The sequence below is a fragment of the Symphalangus syndactylus genome, chromosome 20 (assembly GCF_028878055.3).
Source record: "Symphalangus syndactylus isolate Jambi chromosome 20, NHGRI_mSymSyn1-v2.1_pri, whole genome shotgun sequence".
Taxonomy (NCBI): Eukaryota; Metazoa; Chordata; class Mammalia; order Primates; family Hylobatidae; genus Symphalangus; species Symphalangus syndactylus.
Genome location: NC_072442.2, coordinates 49,464,454 through 49,481,141, shown reverse-complemented (window position 1 = coordinate 49,481,141; position 16,688 = coordinate 49,464,454). Strand labels below are relative to the sequence as shown.

Here is a 16,688-nt window from a genome sequence, read left to right as displayed (position 1 = left end):
AACCACTGCTGGTTGAGAATTAGAAAGATACTACCTGACTTTGCACATTTTAGAATATAAAAAGACCTTAAAGATCATCTACCTTAAACTCTTCGATTTACCCACTGTTAGTCTACCTTTCAGCTCATCAACTTGGTGTGGACAGCAATTTCCACTGCAAATTTGAGATGCCTGGGGTGTTTTCTAAACGATGCGTACGTAAGCCCTCACTCCCTGAGATTCTGATATAATTAGCCCGGAATGTGGTCCAGGCAAGAGTAGATTGAAAACTTTTCCAGGTGATTCTAACATGTAAACAAGCTTGAGAACCACTGTGTTAGGGACCGCAAAGATGAGATCCATGTGTCCACAGCTGTTGTATTGGTGGAACAGGGAAAAAGGAGAAAAAGGAGATGAGAGGCCTGGGCCAGTTGTGGTGCCACCTGCTCCTAATTCCAACCAGTCATCTAAAAAGTGTTTATCGTGAGCCAGTCACAAAAAGACAAATACTCTCTGCAGTCCTATGAGGTACTCAGAGCAGTCAAATTCATAGAGATAAAAAGTAGGATGGTGGCTGCCAGTGGCTGTGGGGATGGATGGAATAGGGAGCTATTTAACGGGCACAGGGTTTCTGCTGTGCAAGATGAAAAGGGTTCTGGAGATGGATGGTGGTGATGGTTGCATGACGATGTCAATGTACTTGACGTGACTGAACTGTACACGTAAAATGATTAAGATGGAAATGTTTATATCTTCTCACAACTAAAAATTGTTAATAGTTTATTTTTGCTTTTGTTTTTGAGACAGAGGCTGGAGTACAGTGGTGCGATCTTGGCTCACTGCAACCTCCGCTTCCTCCCGGGTTCAAGTGATTCTCATGCCTCAGCCTCCTGAGTAGCTGGGATTATAAGCGTGCACCACCACACAAGGCAGATGTTTATATTTTTGGTAAAGACAGGGTTTCGCCATTTTGGCCAGGCTGGTCTTGAACTCCTGGCCTCAGGTGATCCACCCTCCTTGGCCTCCCGAAGAGATAGGATTACAGGCGGGAGCCACCGCGCCTGGCCCTTAATGGTATTTTCTAATGAAAACTCTTCTTGATGATAAGGTTAGCGAGACTCGCACAAGGAAGAGTTCAGCAGGCAGAGCTCCAGTCATCCTTGACCCCTGGGATAACGTTTTACTGACTCTGTCATTTTTTTTAATTTACCCTGACCTAAAATTACTGCTTCTGAATTTCTTCCATGAACATTGTCGAAATACACACGGTGGGTTTTGTCCCTTTACACAGTTGAGAGCAGAACTGACCCCTTCCCTTTTCTTCTGAATTACAGGGTCTGGGCTTCTAGGCCAAGACAAGCTGACACTTTGCCTGGCTGCTTCTTTAATTCAGAAGGCCCTGGACTGCTGAGGCACACAACGAACACCACTGGGACTAGAGTTACCAACATGTCCTGGTTAGCAGGAGACTTTCTCAATGTCAACACTGAAAGTCCCACGTTCCTTCTAGGAATCCCTCAGCTCAATGCAAACTCAGCTAACAGGACTGGTCACTCTATTAGTAGGCCTAAATCTTATGGGACCAAACTGGGGGGAAAGTAGGGGAAGGAGCAAGAAAAAGACGAGAAAAACCACACAGCTATGCACGGTGTATATGACTTTTGATGGCACTCAAGGTTACCATGGATTTCTGATTCTTGCTTTGAGTTTACTGTGATTATAATGATGTGCTTAATTACCACCAGAATTATCAGTGTAATAATAAAAACCAACAATGTGAACACATGTCTCCAGCACCATGCTAGTTTATTACAAGTATTATGTCATTTCTTTCTAACTATAATTCTCTAAGGTAAATACTATTATTAATCCTATGGTAAGAAGTCCCAGCAAAGATGTAATTTATGCTGTCTCAGGTCTAAAGAGAAAGACGCCAGAATGTCACCTTGACCATCCTTGAGAGGATAAACTACTAGGCACAGTGCAAGCCAGTAATCTCAGCACTTTGGGAGGCCGAGGCGGGAGGAGATCAGGAGTTCAAGACAAGCCTGGCCAAATTGATGGCACCCCATCTCTACTAAAAATACAAAAATTAGCCAGGTGTGGTGGTGCACACCTGCATTCCCAGCTAATGAGGAACGAGAATCCCTTGAGCCCGGGAGGCAGAGTTGCGCTGAGCCCATCATGCCACTGCACTCCAGCTGGGTGGCTCAGCAAAATTCTCTCTCAAAAATAATAATAAAGGGGATAAAATTTTGGAGTATTAAAGGCCACTCTTCCTCTGGAGATAATCAAGGTACCTGCAATTTAAGAGTGAGCTGGTTGCTTTAATGTTCAGAAAGAATATGATCAAAACCATTTAGGGGTGGGGCCTCCTCCTATCGACAATGAAGGCAGCTACCCTTAGAAGCTCTATTATACTGGAAAAGAGACATGAGACCCTTCCTGCTTTAAGAATCAATGAAGCCGGGCGTGGTGACTCACGCCTGTACTCCCAGCACTTTGGGAGGCCGAGGTGTGCAGATCACCTGAGGTCAGGAGTTTGAGGCCAGCCTGGCCAACATGATGAAATCCTGTCTCTACTAATAACACAAAAATTAGCCAGGTGTGGTGGTGCACACCTGTAATCCCAGCTACTCCAGTGGCTGAGGCAGGAAAATTGCTTGAATCCGGGAGGCAGAAGTTGCAGTGAGCCGAGGTCACGCCACTGCACTCCAGCCTGGGAGACAGAGCGAGACTCTGTCTCCCAAAAATCAAAAGAAAACAAAAAAAGAATTAATGAGAAGGGGCTGCCTGTCCCTTGGTTGTGTGGATCCCTCGGGAAGGAAAGCGAACAGAGGTTCCAAGTCTACAAGGGAAAGAGCCCAGCCTACTCTGAAGAGCTTTGCGGGACGGCTCATCCAAACTACTGAGCTCTAAGAACTGGAACCCTGGAAACCCCAGCAAGAGGACACCCGCAGCTGGACCAGGCCCCGAAGAAGCAGATCATCCTCCCTCAGAGATCCACAGCAGCTGGGAACCTGGATCTGCAGACCCGCTTGGTTTGATGGTACTGTGTGGGACCATCTGTCAACACTGACACCCTGTGGCAGTGAGAAGCAAAGGCAGCAGCCGGCTAAGCCTCCAGGCTCTCCCTGCTGGAACTAGAAAGTCCAAGTGGCCCCCTTCTTCCCTCCCTTTTTGGTTTTGTTTGTTTTGTTTTCTGTTTGTTTGCTTTTGTTTTTGTTTTCTTCAAGATGGGGTGTCACTCTGTTGCCCAGGCTGGAGTGCAATGGCACGATCTCAGCTCACTGCAACTTCTGCCTCCCAGGATCAAGCGATTCTCCTGCCTCAGCCTCCCCAGTAGCTGGGATTACAGGTGCACACCACCATGCCTGGCTCATTTTTCCCTTCCTTGTTGGATTCGCTGTGCTTCAACGCACTGAGGCCATGAGGCAGGGTTTGCAGATACAGGATAACTACGGCCTTGATGAGGCTGATCCTGACACCGAAATGGCTGTGGATCCCTGCATGGGGCGGCTCTATACTCCTGTCTCTCAAACCTGCTTCTTAACTTACTTCCCCAAACACTCAATTCAGGGAAGGTGGATGATTTATATTAGACTCACATGATGAGAGAGCAGTAGCTCCACCTAGTGGAAACATTGAGGTTGAAAAGGTCATGTTCGGGGATGATGCTGTTTTGCAAAGTCAAGATATTTCGTGTCCCTCCAGGAAGCCTTCCTTGATCCGAGTTATGCTTTCTCTTAACAATCTGTTTTCCCAGTCGTAGGAGTTCATGCACAAATGTAATCTCCTACTTGTTTGTCTTGCTTTCCTAATAAATTTGTGGAAGCCAGGGACAATGTTTTGTTCACCACTGTATCCCCACTGCCTTGTATGTGGTGAAATGAAAGGCTTATTATTATTATTTTTTTTTTGGAGATGGAGTCTTGCTGTGTTGCCAGGCTGGAGTGCAGTGGCACGATCTTGGCTCACTGCAAGCTCTGTCTCCCGGGTTCACGCCATTCTCCTTACTCAGCCTCCCGAGTAGCTGGGACGACAGGCGTCCACCACCACGCCCAGCTAATTTTTTTGTATTTTTAGTAGAGACGGGGTTTCACCGTGTTAGCCAGGCTGGTCTCGATCTCCTAACTTTGTGATCTGCCCACTTCGGCCTCTGAAAGTGCTGGGATTGCAGGCGCGTGCCATCGTCCCCAGCCTTCCAAAGGGTTATTTTTATACTTAATCTATAACACCAGACTCAGGGGAGTTCTAGGAAGAATGGGAAAACGTTTTCCCTCTGCTGTCCAATGCCACGGTTTTTTCTAGCTGGTATCTGCAATTTGGAAGGCGATGGACCTCTCTCTATCTGGAAGTCTGAAGTTTAGTTTTTGTTTTTGTTTCCTTTGTTTTGTTTTTGAGACAGGGTCTGGCTCCGTCACCCAGGCTGGAGTGCACTGCATGATCTCAACTCGCTGCAACCCTCCACCTCCCGCGCCCGAGTGATCCTCCCACCTCAGACTCACAAGTAGCTGCGACTACAGGCATGTGCCAGTATACCTGGCCTAGTTTTGTGTTTTTTGTAGAAATGGGGTTTTGCCATGTTGCCCAGGCTATTTGAAAACTCCAGGGCTCAAGTGATTCACCCGCCTCAGCCTCCCAAAGTGCTGGGATTACAGGTGTCAGCCACCGCCCTCGGCCTGAATTTCAGTTTTGAAAGAAGGTCAAATATGCTGCTGCCCTGAGCTAATGCACCCCCTGCCCTGGGCTGGTTGTTTATGCTATCAGCATGGTATTTTTTCCCTAGAAATTGTACTTAAAGTTATAAAATGCAGCCGGGAGCGGTGGCTCACGCCCGTATTACCAGCACTTTAGGAGGCCAAGGTGGGTGGATCGCGAGGTCAGGACTTCACGACTAGCCTGGCCAAGATGGTGAAACCCTGTCTCTACTAAAAATACAAAACATTAGCTAGTCATGGTGGTGGGCACCTGTAATCCCAGCTACTCAGGAGGCTGAGGCAGAGAATTGCTTGAAACTGGGAGGTCGAGGTTGAAGCGAACCAAAATCATGCCACTGCACTCCAGCCTGGGCAACATAGCGAGACTCTATCTAAAAAAAAAAAAAGAAAAAGTTATAAAACGCAACCATTTGACATAATAAGAGCTTTCAGCGGCCACGCACAGTGGCTCACACCTGTAATCCAGCCACTTTGGGAGGCCAGTGTGGGTGAATCAAGAAGTCAGGAGATCAAGACCATCCTGGCTAACACGGTGAAACCTTGTCTCTGCTAAAAATACAAAAAATTAGCCGGGCATGGTGGCATGTGCCTGTAGTCCCAGCTACTTGGGAGGCTGAGGCAGGAGAATGGCATGAACCCAGGAGGCGGAGCTTGCAGTGAGCCGAGATCCCGCCATGGCACTCCAGCCTGGGCGACAGAGCAAGACTCCGTCTCAAAATAAATAAATAAATAAATAAGAGCTTTCAGCAATGACACAGAAGGGAAGGGAATTTCATTTGGATATCATAAAATCACTTTTATTTTTACCATAGCAACATTCCAGTGAACATTTCTTGACTGATTTGGGAGAAAAGATCTGGTTTTATGATTCCTCATGCCTTCTCCGAGGGTGAATATACTCTTTCCCAAGGACAGGGAAGGAGGCTGAACCATAAATATTTTCACAAGAGGATTCCTCTTGAAGCTTCAAGGAAATTGTTTACAGACAGAAGAAAATATGTACTTGTTGATGAAAAGGGAGAGTAAACATTGCAACTCTAACCTAGACACCCATATGGGTAAAAAAAAGAAAACTGGCAAATGCAAACTCACAGTTGATCACTCTATGAAAAGGAATTCAGAGATGTTTGGAGCTCTTAACCTATGAGGCCAATTTCATGGAAGAACTCTACCTTCTACTTCAGAGACAAAATACTGGGCTATATAGGATGCTTGTCTGGCCTGAAGTGGAATTTCTTACCATCTGTATAGTCCCCTAAGACCCACAACAGATGGTTACTGAGTTGAAGCTTGCCACTGATCCTTAATGATGTCAACAAGCTCAGCTCTGGGAGCTGGCCCTCCAGAAGCTTCGGTCAAGGGAGCAAGGGAAAGTGGAGATGGGAACAGAGCTCTGATTCCAAGCCCCATATCTGATACTTACTCCCTTCAAAGTCCTGTCCCTGGACTACAAATTTAGTTCCCAGTTAGTAATCAGAAAACCATGAAATATGAGTTGCATTTCTAAGATGTGTCTGACTTTAGTATGATGTTTAAGAGAAAAGGGCAGTGAGAACCATGAAGAAACAGCAGGACCTTTTTTTTGTACCTAAGAGTGGACTGATGAAGCACCTGGCAAGGCGCAAGAGGCCTTCTCACAAATCAAACATTGAGACTGACATTCCTAACGACTAGAGTGAGCTCTGAAGAGAAAGGTGGCTGGGCGCAGTGGCTCACACCTGTAATCCCAGAACTTTGGGAGGCCAGGGTGGGCAGGTCACTTGAGGTCAGGAGTTTGAGACCAGCCTGGCCAACATGGTGAAACCTCATCTCTACGAAAAATACAAAAATTAGACAGGCGTGGTGGCGTGCACCTGTAATCCCAGCTACTGGGGAGGCTGAGGCAGGAGAATCGCCTGAACCCAGGAGACTGAAGTTGCAGTGAGCCGAGATCACATCATTGCACTCCAGCCTAGGCGACAAGAGTGACACTCCATCTCAAAAAAAAAAAAAGAGAGAGAGAGAAAGGTGAGCTTGTGGACATATTGGACACACAGGACACGGGGCATGGGGGCTTGAAACACTGTTTTACAGGACAGACGTACACAAAGGGGAATGCAGCCTGCCATTGTGTTTCTTCCTTTCTCCTCTATCCCTTCTTCCCTCCCTGGGAAACCAGAGTAGCAGAAGTCTCATTCAGTCAAATAGCTGTCAATTATATGAGTTGTACTTTTCTCTTCCTGAACAGCAAACTGGCTTTCCTCCTCTTTGTCCTCCTCTTTCTGCCTACAGAGCAATTTCCTCCTGTCCACGTTGCAGGGCCGATAGCTGAAACACAGTGCTATGGTGAAGACACCCACTCCAAGGGCAACGGTAATAATGACAAAGAGGGTAGAGCTGACTCCTTCATCCAGTCCTGCCCAAGAACAGAAGACAGAGTTAGGAGAGTCTGAGAGTATGAGAATCACCCACCCCAGCCCGCCAGGCCCACTTCTGAGTCTCATTCTTCCCAACCTAGTAGAATCTTTCTTATTTTCATGCTTGGATAAGAATCCCAAACCCCTGAGGGGTTTGCATCCTGGGCCTGGCAGCAGGGCAGCAAAGGTTACCTTGAACAATGACAGCAATGTCTTTGCTGACAGAGCCCAGCTGGTTAGTGGCTGTGCAGCAGTAGGTTCCAGTGTGGTTCTGGGTTCCCTTCTGTGGCACTTCAAGGTCAAAGACCACCCCATTCCAGGTACACACCAAGGCTGGAGCTGGGTTTCCCTTTGGGACGCAGGCGAGCGTGTGTTCCAGCCCTTCCAGCCAGGTCTGTTTGCCAGGGCAACTGGATTCCTCTCACTGGGGCTTGTCTGCAAAAACAGAGTTTCCCAAAGAGCTGAGTTCAGTGTACCACACTCCCTCCCTACCTTCACCCCCTGCTACCTCTCCTCCGCTCACCCAAATGCTGTCTCCCCCACCCAACAGCTTTCCTTCCCAAGGGAGAACTAGCAGCTCCCAGCTTTGAGCCAACTCTTCTTTCCCACCTTCCCTATGAGCAGGGAGTCCCAGATGAAACGTAGGGTGTTCTTATGGATTTGCACTAAATGATAACTGCTCTGTCCATGGTGGCCCTGGGGTCCCTGCTTCCCATGTTTGCCTCTCAGTAGGTAATGAGCTAGGTAACAGTGAACTCAGAGATGAGGATTTTTCTACTTTTCTTTTTGATTTTTTTTGTTGCTTTGTTTGTTTGTTTGTTTGTTTGTTTTTGAGACAAAGTCAGTCTCACTCCTTCACCCAGGCTGGAGTGCAGTGGCATGTTCTCAGCTCATGACAACCTCTGCCTCCGGGATTCAAGCATTTCTCGTGCCTCAGCAGCTCCAGTAACTAGGATTACAGGCGCATGCCACCACGCCCGCTAATTTTTCTAGTTTTAGTAGAGATGACTTTCACCATATTGGCCACGCTGGTCTCAAACTCCTGACTTCAGGTGATCCACATGTCTCAGCCTCCCAAAGTGTTGGGATTACAGACAGGAGCCACCACGCCCGGCCTATCCTGAACCTTTTGAAGCTGACGCCAGAGGTACAAAGCCCAGCCTCTCCCCGCTGGCCACGTGGAGGCTCTTGCTGGGTTGTCTTTCAGCCTGCAGGAGCCAGGGATCTGGCCTCAAGTGATGCCCCAACAGCGGGCAACTTCCCAGTACTGTCAGGAGAATCCCAAGTCTAATTCAAAGTTGATTTTTTACTAGAAATGAATGATAGACATGGTCTCCATTGCTCAAGGCTCCGGGATGATCTAGACTAGAGAAAAGGATCATTGACTTCTACCCACACCTGTGGGCCTCAGTTCTTCCCTCTGGTCCATGGTTGCCATGGTAACCCCTTACCCCAGGGGTCCCTAGAGTCCTCTGCATCACCACAATTCTGGGGTCAACAGAAACGGAGAGGTGAGAGGAGACTCCCCTGCCCTGGCTGGTCCCACTTGTTCCTGGCAGTAACCTGTCTGGGGAGCCTCGCCACCCCTGTGCCCACCTGTGCAGTTATGCAGTGGTCCACAGCTAGGGCCCCTGCCACCCTCTTTCCTAAGGGAGGCTGGAGACTTCTTCCATGGCCGAAAATCCACATCTAAGTCCCCAGAACCGGCTAAAAGGCCCTGTCATGGGGGCTGCCTGTCCCAGCTGACATTGGAGGAAGGATGGTGGGGGAGGCAAAAAGCTACATGGAGCTCAGGTGCCTCCTTCCATTCCCACCTGGCTCCTCCCCTTTGCTGGTGCTGGAAGGAGCAGCAGAAAGTGGTGACTCCACCCTCTCTTGGCCCCATATTTCTTAGAGATGGTATCATTGATGACACCCCTCTTGGATCCTCTCACAGGCCTGCCTGGAGAACAGCCCACAGCACAGTGCCCTCCCAGCAGATGATGAGTCTGGGGTGCTGGTCCGGTAATGCTTCAGGAACGACAGGAGAAAAAGGAGCTCAGTCTTCAGCTCTGAAAGGGGGGAGATGGCAGGGCCCCAGCATTCACATCCTAGGCCACATGGGTGTGGGTTTTCAATGTTGGTTGCCAACACCACAGCCAACCACTTCTAGAAGCGTTTGCTTGTTTGCTTGCTTGTGTTTCTACAGCGTCAAGTGCTAGATGCTCATAAACTCAGGGTGGGGGAAGATTTCAGTGCCTGAGAGGGTGTTCTTTCCTGCTCTCGTCTCTGGGGGCGTCTGATGCTTGTGACCTCCAGATGATATTGAAATAGCCCTAAACTTCGGCACCAGGAGACAGGACGCTCAGTCCTTGCCTTCTCTGCCTTCGCCTTGTCCTGCTATGAGGTTTCCACAAGGCACCCCATACCACTGGGCCATTCTCACCTGGGAACTGAGAAAGAACAATCTGCCCCTTATGGAACGACAAAACTAGGCAAAGGGCCGCTTGTGTCGGGGGCGGGATACCTGCACTCAGAGGGATTTAGAAGCTGAAATAACTAGGTTGGGAGCGGTGGCTCACACCAGTAATCTCAGTACTTTGGGAGGCCAGGGAGGGTGGATCACCTAAAGTCAAGAATTCGAGACCATCCTGGCCAACATAGTGAAACCCAGTCTCTACTAAAAAAAGTACAAAACTTAGCCTGGCATAGTGGTGTGCGTCTGTAATCCAAGCTACTTGGCAGGCTGAGGAGGGAGAATCACTTGAACCCAGGAGGTGGAGGTTGCAGTGAGGCAACATCATGCCACTGCACTCCAACCTGGGCGACAGAATGTGACTCCATCAACAACAAGAAAAAAAAGAAAGAAAGAAAGAAAGAAAGAAAGAAAGAAAGAAAGAAAGAAAGAAAGAAAGAAAGAAAGAAAGAAAGAAGGAAGGAAGGAAGGAAGGAAGGAAGGAAGGAAGGAAGGAAGGAAGGAAGGAAAGAAAGAGAAAGAAAGAAAGAGAAAGAGAGAGAGAAGAAGGAAGGAAGGAAGGAAGGAAGGAAGGGAGGAAGGAAGGAAGGAAGGAAGGAAGGAAGGAAGGGCAAAAGAAAGAAAGAGAAAGAAACTAAAATAACTAAATAACTGAGTAGCTCCACACCACCTGCTCTGGAGAAAGGACTGTTGTTGTTGTTGTTGTTGTTGTTGTTGTTGTTGTTGTTGTTGTTGTTGTTGTTGAAATGGAGTCTCACTCTGTCACCCAGGCTGGAGTGCCGTGGCGCGATCTTGGCTCACGGCAACCTCTGCCTCCTGGGTTCAAGCGATTCTACCTCCTCACCCTCCGGAGTAACTGGGATTACAGGCTTGCGCCACCACACCCAGCTACTTTTGTATTTTTGATAGAGATGGAGTTTTGCCATGTTGGCTAGTCTGGCCTTGAACTCCTGACCTCAAGTGATCCACCCACCTCAGCCTCCCAAAGTGCTGGGATTACAGTCATGAGCCACCGTGCCCAGCCTGGAGAAAGGACTTTAAATGACACAATGTGGGAAGAGCAAAGTTGTGGAGATCTGCTGCCCTGGCTGAGGTAGCTCATGCAATCAGTCTCTCTGAGCCTCAGTCTCCTGATGTGTGAAATGAGATGATAATCACACCTCCTACACAAGACAAGTGGCAGGTCAGACGTGAGAATGCACAGGCAGGCCCTTGGCTACTGGATAAGCTCTATACAAGTCTGGAAAGGAGGAGGAGTAAAAAGAGGACGGGCTTCCATGGCTGGATAGGGCGTCTTTTGGCGTGATGTGTTCTGAGTTCCAAAGCTGGGGAAGAGACTCAAATCTTCAAGAGCTCTTCTAACTTTGAGATTCTCTGATGGTTTCAGGGCTATGGGAGGAAGCCCTTGTGGTCCGTGTCTGTTCCCGGGATTTCTGTTTCTTGGTTTGTATGCCTGCTACAGGTCCAAGGAGCTAGGGCAATACCTTGAGTCTGGGTTCTTTGTCCCCAGGAACCTGGGGGAGCCCCTCCGCCCGCCCCCCAAGTCTCAGGGAGAGGGGAGAGCAAAGTGTGGGGTTGGTTCCCTCTGGTGGTGAGTGTTAGCACTGCATCCAGCTGCCTCAGGCGGTCCCAGGAGTCCTCAGCAAAAGTGGAATTCAGGACTGAATGGTGCTCAGAACCCCCACAATCTATTGGCTGTGCTTGGCCCCTTTTCCCTACACACACATTCTGTCTGGTGGGCGGAGGTTAAACATGCGGGGAGGAGGAAAGGAACAGGATAGAGAGTGGGCTGGGGTCGGTAGGGGTCTCAAGGACTGGCTATCCTGACATCCTTCCCCGCGTTCAGGTTGGCCACCATGGCCTGCTGCCAGAGGGCACCCACCTGACCCTTAAAGAGAGAACAAGTTGGGTGGTGTCTCTGGCTGACACTCTGTGCACAACCCTCACAACGCTGCTCACGGTGGGAAGGGAAAGATGACGAGCCAGGGGGCATGATCCCAGCATGTGTGGGAGGAGCTTCTAAATTATCCAGTAGCACAAGCCCGTCAGTGGCCCCATGCATAAATGTACACAGAAACAGGTGGGGTCAAGCAGGGAGAGAGAAGGGGCCAGGGTATAAAAAGGGCTCGCAAGAGACCAGCTCCAGGATCCCAAGGCCCAACATACCCAACCACTCAGGGTCCTGTGGACAGCTCACCTAGCTGCAATGGCTGCAGGTAAGCGCCTCTAAAATCCCTTTGGGCACAGTGTGTCCGGAGGGAGAGGCGGCGCCCTGTAGAGGGGACGGGGGCACTAACCGTCAGGTTTGGGGATTCTGAATGTGAATATCGCCATCGAAGCCCAGATATTTGGCCAGTCTCTGAATGTTCCTGGTCCCTGGAGGGACGGAGAGAGAGAAAAAAACAAGCAGCTCCTGGAACAGGGAGAGTGCTGGTCTCCTGCTCTCCGGCTCCCTCCTTTGCCCTCCGGTTTCTCCCCAGGCTCCCGGATGTCCCTGCTCCTGGCTTTTGCCCTGCTCTGCCTGCCCTGGCTTCACCAGGCTGGTGCCGTCCAAACCGTTCCGTTAGCCAGGCTTTTTGACCACGCTATGCTCCAAGCCCATCACGCGCACCAACTGGCCATTGACACCTACCAGGAGTTTGTAAGCTCTTGGGGAATGGGTGCGGGTCAGGGGTGGCAAGAAGGGGTGACTTTCCCCCACTGGGGAAGTAATGGGAGGAGACTAAGGAGCTCAGGGTTGTTTTCTGGTGCGAAAATCCAGGCAGATGAGCATAGGCTGAGCCAGGTTCCCAGAAAGGTAACAATGAGAGCTGGTCTCCAGCGTAGAAAGCAGCGGTCCTTCATTGGGGGGGGGGCGTCATTCTCCTAGGAAGAAGCCTATATTCCAAAGGACCAGAAGCATTCATTCCTGCATGACTCCCAGACCTCCTGCTCCTCAGACTCTATTCCAACACCCTCCAACATGGAGGAAACACAGCAGAAATCCGTGAGTGGATGCCTTCTCCCCAGGCGGGGATGGGGGAGACCTGTGGTCAGAGCCCCCGGGCAGCACAGCCACTGCCGGTCCTTCCCCTGTAGAACTCAGAGCTGCTCCGCATCTCCCTGCTGCTCATCGAGTCGTGGCTGGAGCCCGTGCGGTTCCTCAGGAGTATCTTCACCAACGACCTGGTGTATGACACCTCGGACAGCAATGACTATGACCTCCTAAAGGACCTAGAAGAAGGCATCCAAACGCTGATGGGGGTGAGGGCGGTGCCAGGGGTCCCCAATCCTGGAACCCCACTGGCTTGGAGGGCTGGGGGAGAGAAACACTGCTGCCCTCTTTCTAGTAGTCAGGCGCTGACCCAAGAGAACTCATCTTATTCTTCATTTCCCCTGGCGAATCCTCCAGGCCTTTCTCTACACCCTGAAGGGGAGGGAGGAAACGGATGAATGAGAGAGGGAGGGAACAGTGCCCAAGCACTTGGCCTCTCCTTCTCTTCCTTCACTTTGCAGAGGCTGGAAGACGGCAGCCCCCAGACTGGGCAGACCCTCAAGCAGACCTACAGCAAGTTTGACACAAACTCGCACAACCATGACGCACTGCTCAAGAACTACGGGCTGCTCCACTGCTTCAGGAAGGACATGGACAAGGTCGAGACATTCCTGCGCATCGTGCAGTGCCGCTCTGTGGAGGGCAGCTGTGGCTTCTAGGTGCCCTCGTGGCATCCTGTGACCCCTCCCCAGTGCCTCTCCTGGCCCCGGAAGGTGCCACTCCAGTGCCCAGCAGCCTTGTCCTAATAAAATTAAGTTGCATCATTTTGTCTGACTAGGTGTCCTTCTATAATATTATGGGGTGAAAGGTGGTGGTGTGGAGCAAGGGGTAGGTGGGAAGATGACCTGTAGGACCTTCCGGATGTATTGGGAACTAGGCCGCTGAAATATAAGAGGTTTGGCTGTTCCTGGGCCAGAAAAAGGCTGACACATCACTGCTGTCTATTACTCACTGAGGCCATTCCACAAGGTCATTGGACCCAGCTTGCTGGTCATAGCTCATTGGTCATCCCAGAGATGACCTGAAGGCATTTCTTCCTCCCCTACCATCACCAGCAACACCAAACCTAGCTCCCCAGGAGCAGGAAGAAATGAAAACAAGATGGGCTATTAAGTGCACAGGCAAAAACTCCCCAACAGGTGAGGAAACAATGGCATAGAATTACTTGTGTTCAGAAGAATTTTAAGATGAATATTCCTTAAGCCCAACTACTCTTGGGAAATGACAACAATGCAAAAATGAGTTTGAGACATACGGAACCAGAGCATTTGGAATCTGAATTAGGGCAAGGGAAGTGGAAGACAGATTTAATTTGCAGTTGCAAATGCAGTGCCAACAGGTACCAGGTAGATAACAACGTAAGAAATGAGGGCTGGATGGGCGGGGATAAATCCCAGATGACACTCGCTTCCCTTCGGGAGATGCAACACAGAGGGGTGGGTACCAGCACAATCTGCAGAACTCAAGCCCCTGCTGAGGTGGGACCCACCCAGCCTGTCACCATCAGGACCGCAGGGACACGGCTTCCAGACCTTCTGATTCTTTGAGACAGCCAGGACATCCAGAATTTTACGGAAAATCTAACATTTAAACACTGGCAACACATATTGAAAATATTTTAAGGGCAAAAATTAACCGAAACACACATGGTCTCCAAGCTGTCTGTGAGCAATTTTGTTCTAAGAGATGTTGATTGGGGTAACTTGGTGTAAGGGAAAGAATCAGAAAGATTTGGGTTTATGTAATTTAGTGCTCCTGAATAAATTACTTGACCAAACTGAGATAATAATATATTGCTTTACAAGGATTATGTGAGGATTAACTGCAATGGTATTTTTGACATATTATAGTACTCAAGAAATTGTAGTTATTTCTGCATTGAATTTTTGGATGTTTTGTGTTTTCTGATGGAGTGTCTAAATACCTGTAGTGAAATTATATTGTTTTCCTAATGACAATTAGGAAACATCTCAGATGTTTATTATTTCCAAATAGGCACTAAAGAGTGGTGGTTAGTTAAGATTTTACTCTCCTGAACACCTTGGCTAAGTGACTGGTGACCTATAAATCGATACTAAGATGCTCACAGGAACTCTAGTATCCAAAAATGATTTCATGAATCCAGGAATTATTTTGCAATGCAAATAATCATTCCCCTAATTAATCTTCTTTAGAAGTTCTGATTCTTATGTGCTATCATGAATTTTCTTGATAAGGAGACCCACTTGTGTTCACTTTTGGCTATTTTACAGTTAATAACTCAGTCCTTGGGAAGTGATTGAAAGTTGTACTAATCAGAACTCTAGAGCTGGTGCATTTCTCAGCTCAGAAGACATTCCTGCATCTTACGTCGTTCTTCTACTATCGGGCTTTAAAATTATTGCATTTTGGAGTTAGAAGGGCCTCATACGTCATTCTAGTTTCTTCTACTTTGAGAATCTTATCCTACGGCATCCATTACAGTCAGTATTCCAATTACGAGTGTGTAGCACTAGAACCAAGGGAATCACTTGCACGAGGCTCCTCATTCTATTAAACCACTCTCATTGCAGAAAACTATTTCTTGCACGAAGCTGGAATCAATATTCCTGCTGCGTCCTTCATTTGGCCTTAAAATCATTTAGAAATCTCAGTCTTTAGAAGTCCATGGAATGAGCACAATTATAATTATCTCTCGGCTTGCGTGTTTTAAAAGGAAATGTGAGCCATCTTAATAAGTATTTGTTGAATGCACGTGACAGGGGAATGACAATGTCCAGCGCCTACTTGGGTGGCTAAGAGGGTTCTAAAGTGGGGTGGTCATAACATATAACTGAACTGCAGGGGGAGCCACACTCCAGAGACTGTCCACCCAGCTCCCCTCAGGTATAGGAGAATCCACTCAACCAACCACTGCTGGTTGAGAATTAGAAAGATACTACCTGACTTTGCACATTTTAGAATATAAAAAGACCTTAAAGACCATCTACCTTAAACTCTTCGATTTACCCACTGTTAGTCTACCTTTCAGCTCATCAACTTGATGTGGACAGCAATTTCCACTGCAAATTTGAGATGCCTGGGGTGTTTTCTAAACGATGCGTACGTTAAGCCCTCACTCCCTGAGATTCTGATATAATTAGCCTGGAATGTGGTCCAGGCAAGAGTAGATTGAAAACTTTTCCAGGTGATTCTAACATGTAAACAAGCTTGAGAACCACTGTGTTAGGGACCGCAAAGATGAGATCCATGTGTCCACAGCTGTTGTATTGGTGGAACAGGGAAAAAGGAGAAAAAGGAGATGAGAGGCCTGGGCCAGTTTTGGTGCCACCTACTCCTAATTCCAACCAGTCATCTAAAAAGTGTTTATTGTGAGCCAGTCACAAAAAGACAAATACTCTCTGCAGTCCTATGAGGTACTCAGAGCAGTCAAATTCATAGAGATAAAAAGTAGGATGGTGGCTGCCAGTGGCTGTGGGGAGGGATGGAATAGGGAGCTATTTAATGAGCACAGGGTTTCAGCTGTGCAAGATGAAAAGGGTCCTGGAGATGGATGGTGGTGATGGTTGCATGTCGATGTCAATGTACTTGACGTGACTGAACTGTACACTTAAAATGGTTAAGATGGAAATGTTTATGTCTTCTCACAACTAAAAATTGTTAATAGTTTATTTTTGCTTTTGTTTTTGAGACAGAGGCTGGAGTGCAGTGGTGCGATCTTGGCTCACTGCAACCTCCGCTTCCTCCCGGGTTTAAGTGATTCTCATGCCTCAGCCTCCTGAGTAGCTGGGATTATAAGCATGCACCACCACACAGGGCGGCGTAAGGACCGCCTTTGGTAAGGACAGGGTTTCGCCATGTTGGCCAGGCTGGTCTCCAACTCCTGGCCTCAGGTGATCCACCCTCCTTGGCCTCCCAAAGAGATAGGATTACAGGCGGGAGCCACCGTGCCTGGCTCTTAATGGTATTTTCTAATGAAAACTCTTCTTGATGATAAGATTAGCGAGACTCGCACAAGGAAGAGTTCAGCAGGCAGAGCTCCAGTCATCCTTGACCCCTGGGATAATGTTTTACTGACTCTGTCATTTTTTTGAATTTACCCTAACCTAAAATTACTACTTCTG

The 16,688-nt window shown here is 48.5% G+C and overlaps 1 protein-coding gene and 1 long non-coding RNA gene across 7 annotated transcripts; one reads left to right on the top strand and one right to left on the bottom strand.

Annotated features, from left to right (window-relative positions):
* Positions 1 to 6,980: 6,980 nt before the first annotated feature.
* On the bottom strand, positions 6,981 to 10,394 carry LOC134735261 (uncharacterized). Its single transcript, XR_010118249.1, has 3 exons — positions 10,222 to 10,394; positions 7,289 to 7,531; positions 6,981 to 7,095 (listed from the first exon to the last, which is right to left on the bottom strand). It is a non-coding gene; the product is annotated as an uncharacterized lncRNA (long non-coding RNA).
* On the top strand, positions 8,575 to 13,347 carry LOC129469551 (chorionic somatomammotropin hormone 2-like). Of its 6 annotated transcripts, none has more exons than XM_055256300.2 (5): positions 8,575 to 8,607; positions 12,032 to 12,192; positions 12,421 to 12,537; positions 12,630 to 12,794; positions 13,047 to 13,309. In XM_055256300.2, exons 2-5 carry the CDS (start codon positions 12,040 to 12,042, stop codon positions 13,242 to 13,244), a joined length of 633 nt encoding a protein of 210 aa, XP_055112275.1. In that variant the 5' UTR covers positions 8,575 to 8,607; positions 12,032 to 12,039; the 3' UTR covers positions 13,245 to 13,309. The 6 variants fall into 6 exon arrangements, with proteins under 6 accessions (XP_055112275.1, XP_055112274.1, XP_063485469.1 ...); XM_055256299.2 differs by lacking the exon at positions 8,575 to 8,607 and adding an exon at positions 10,908 to 10,961 and having other exon boundaries at positions 13,047 to 13,347; XM_063629399.1 differs by lacking the exon at positions 8,575 to 8,607 and adding an exon at positions 10,908 to 10,961 and having other exon boundaries at positions 12,630 to 12,790.
* Positions 13,348 to 16,688: the final 3,341 nt, after the last annotated feature.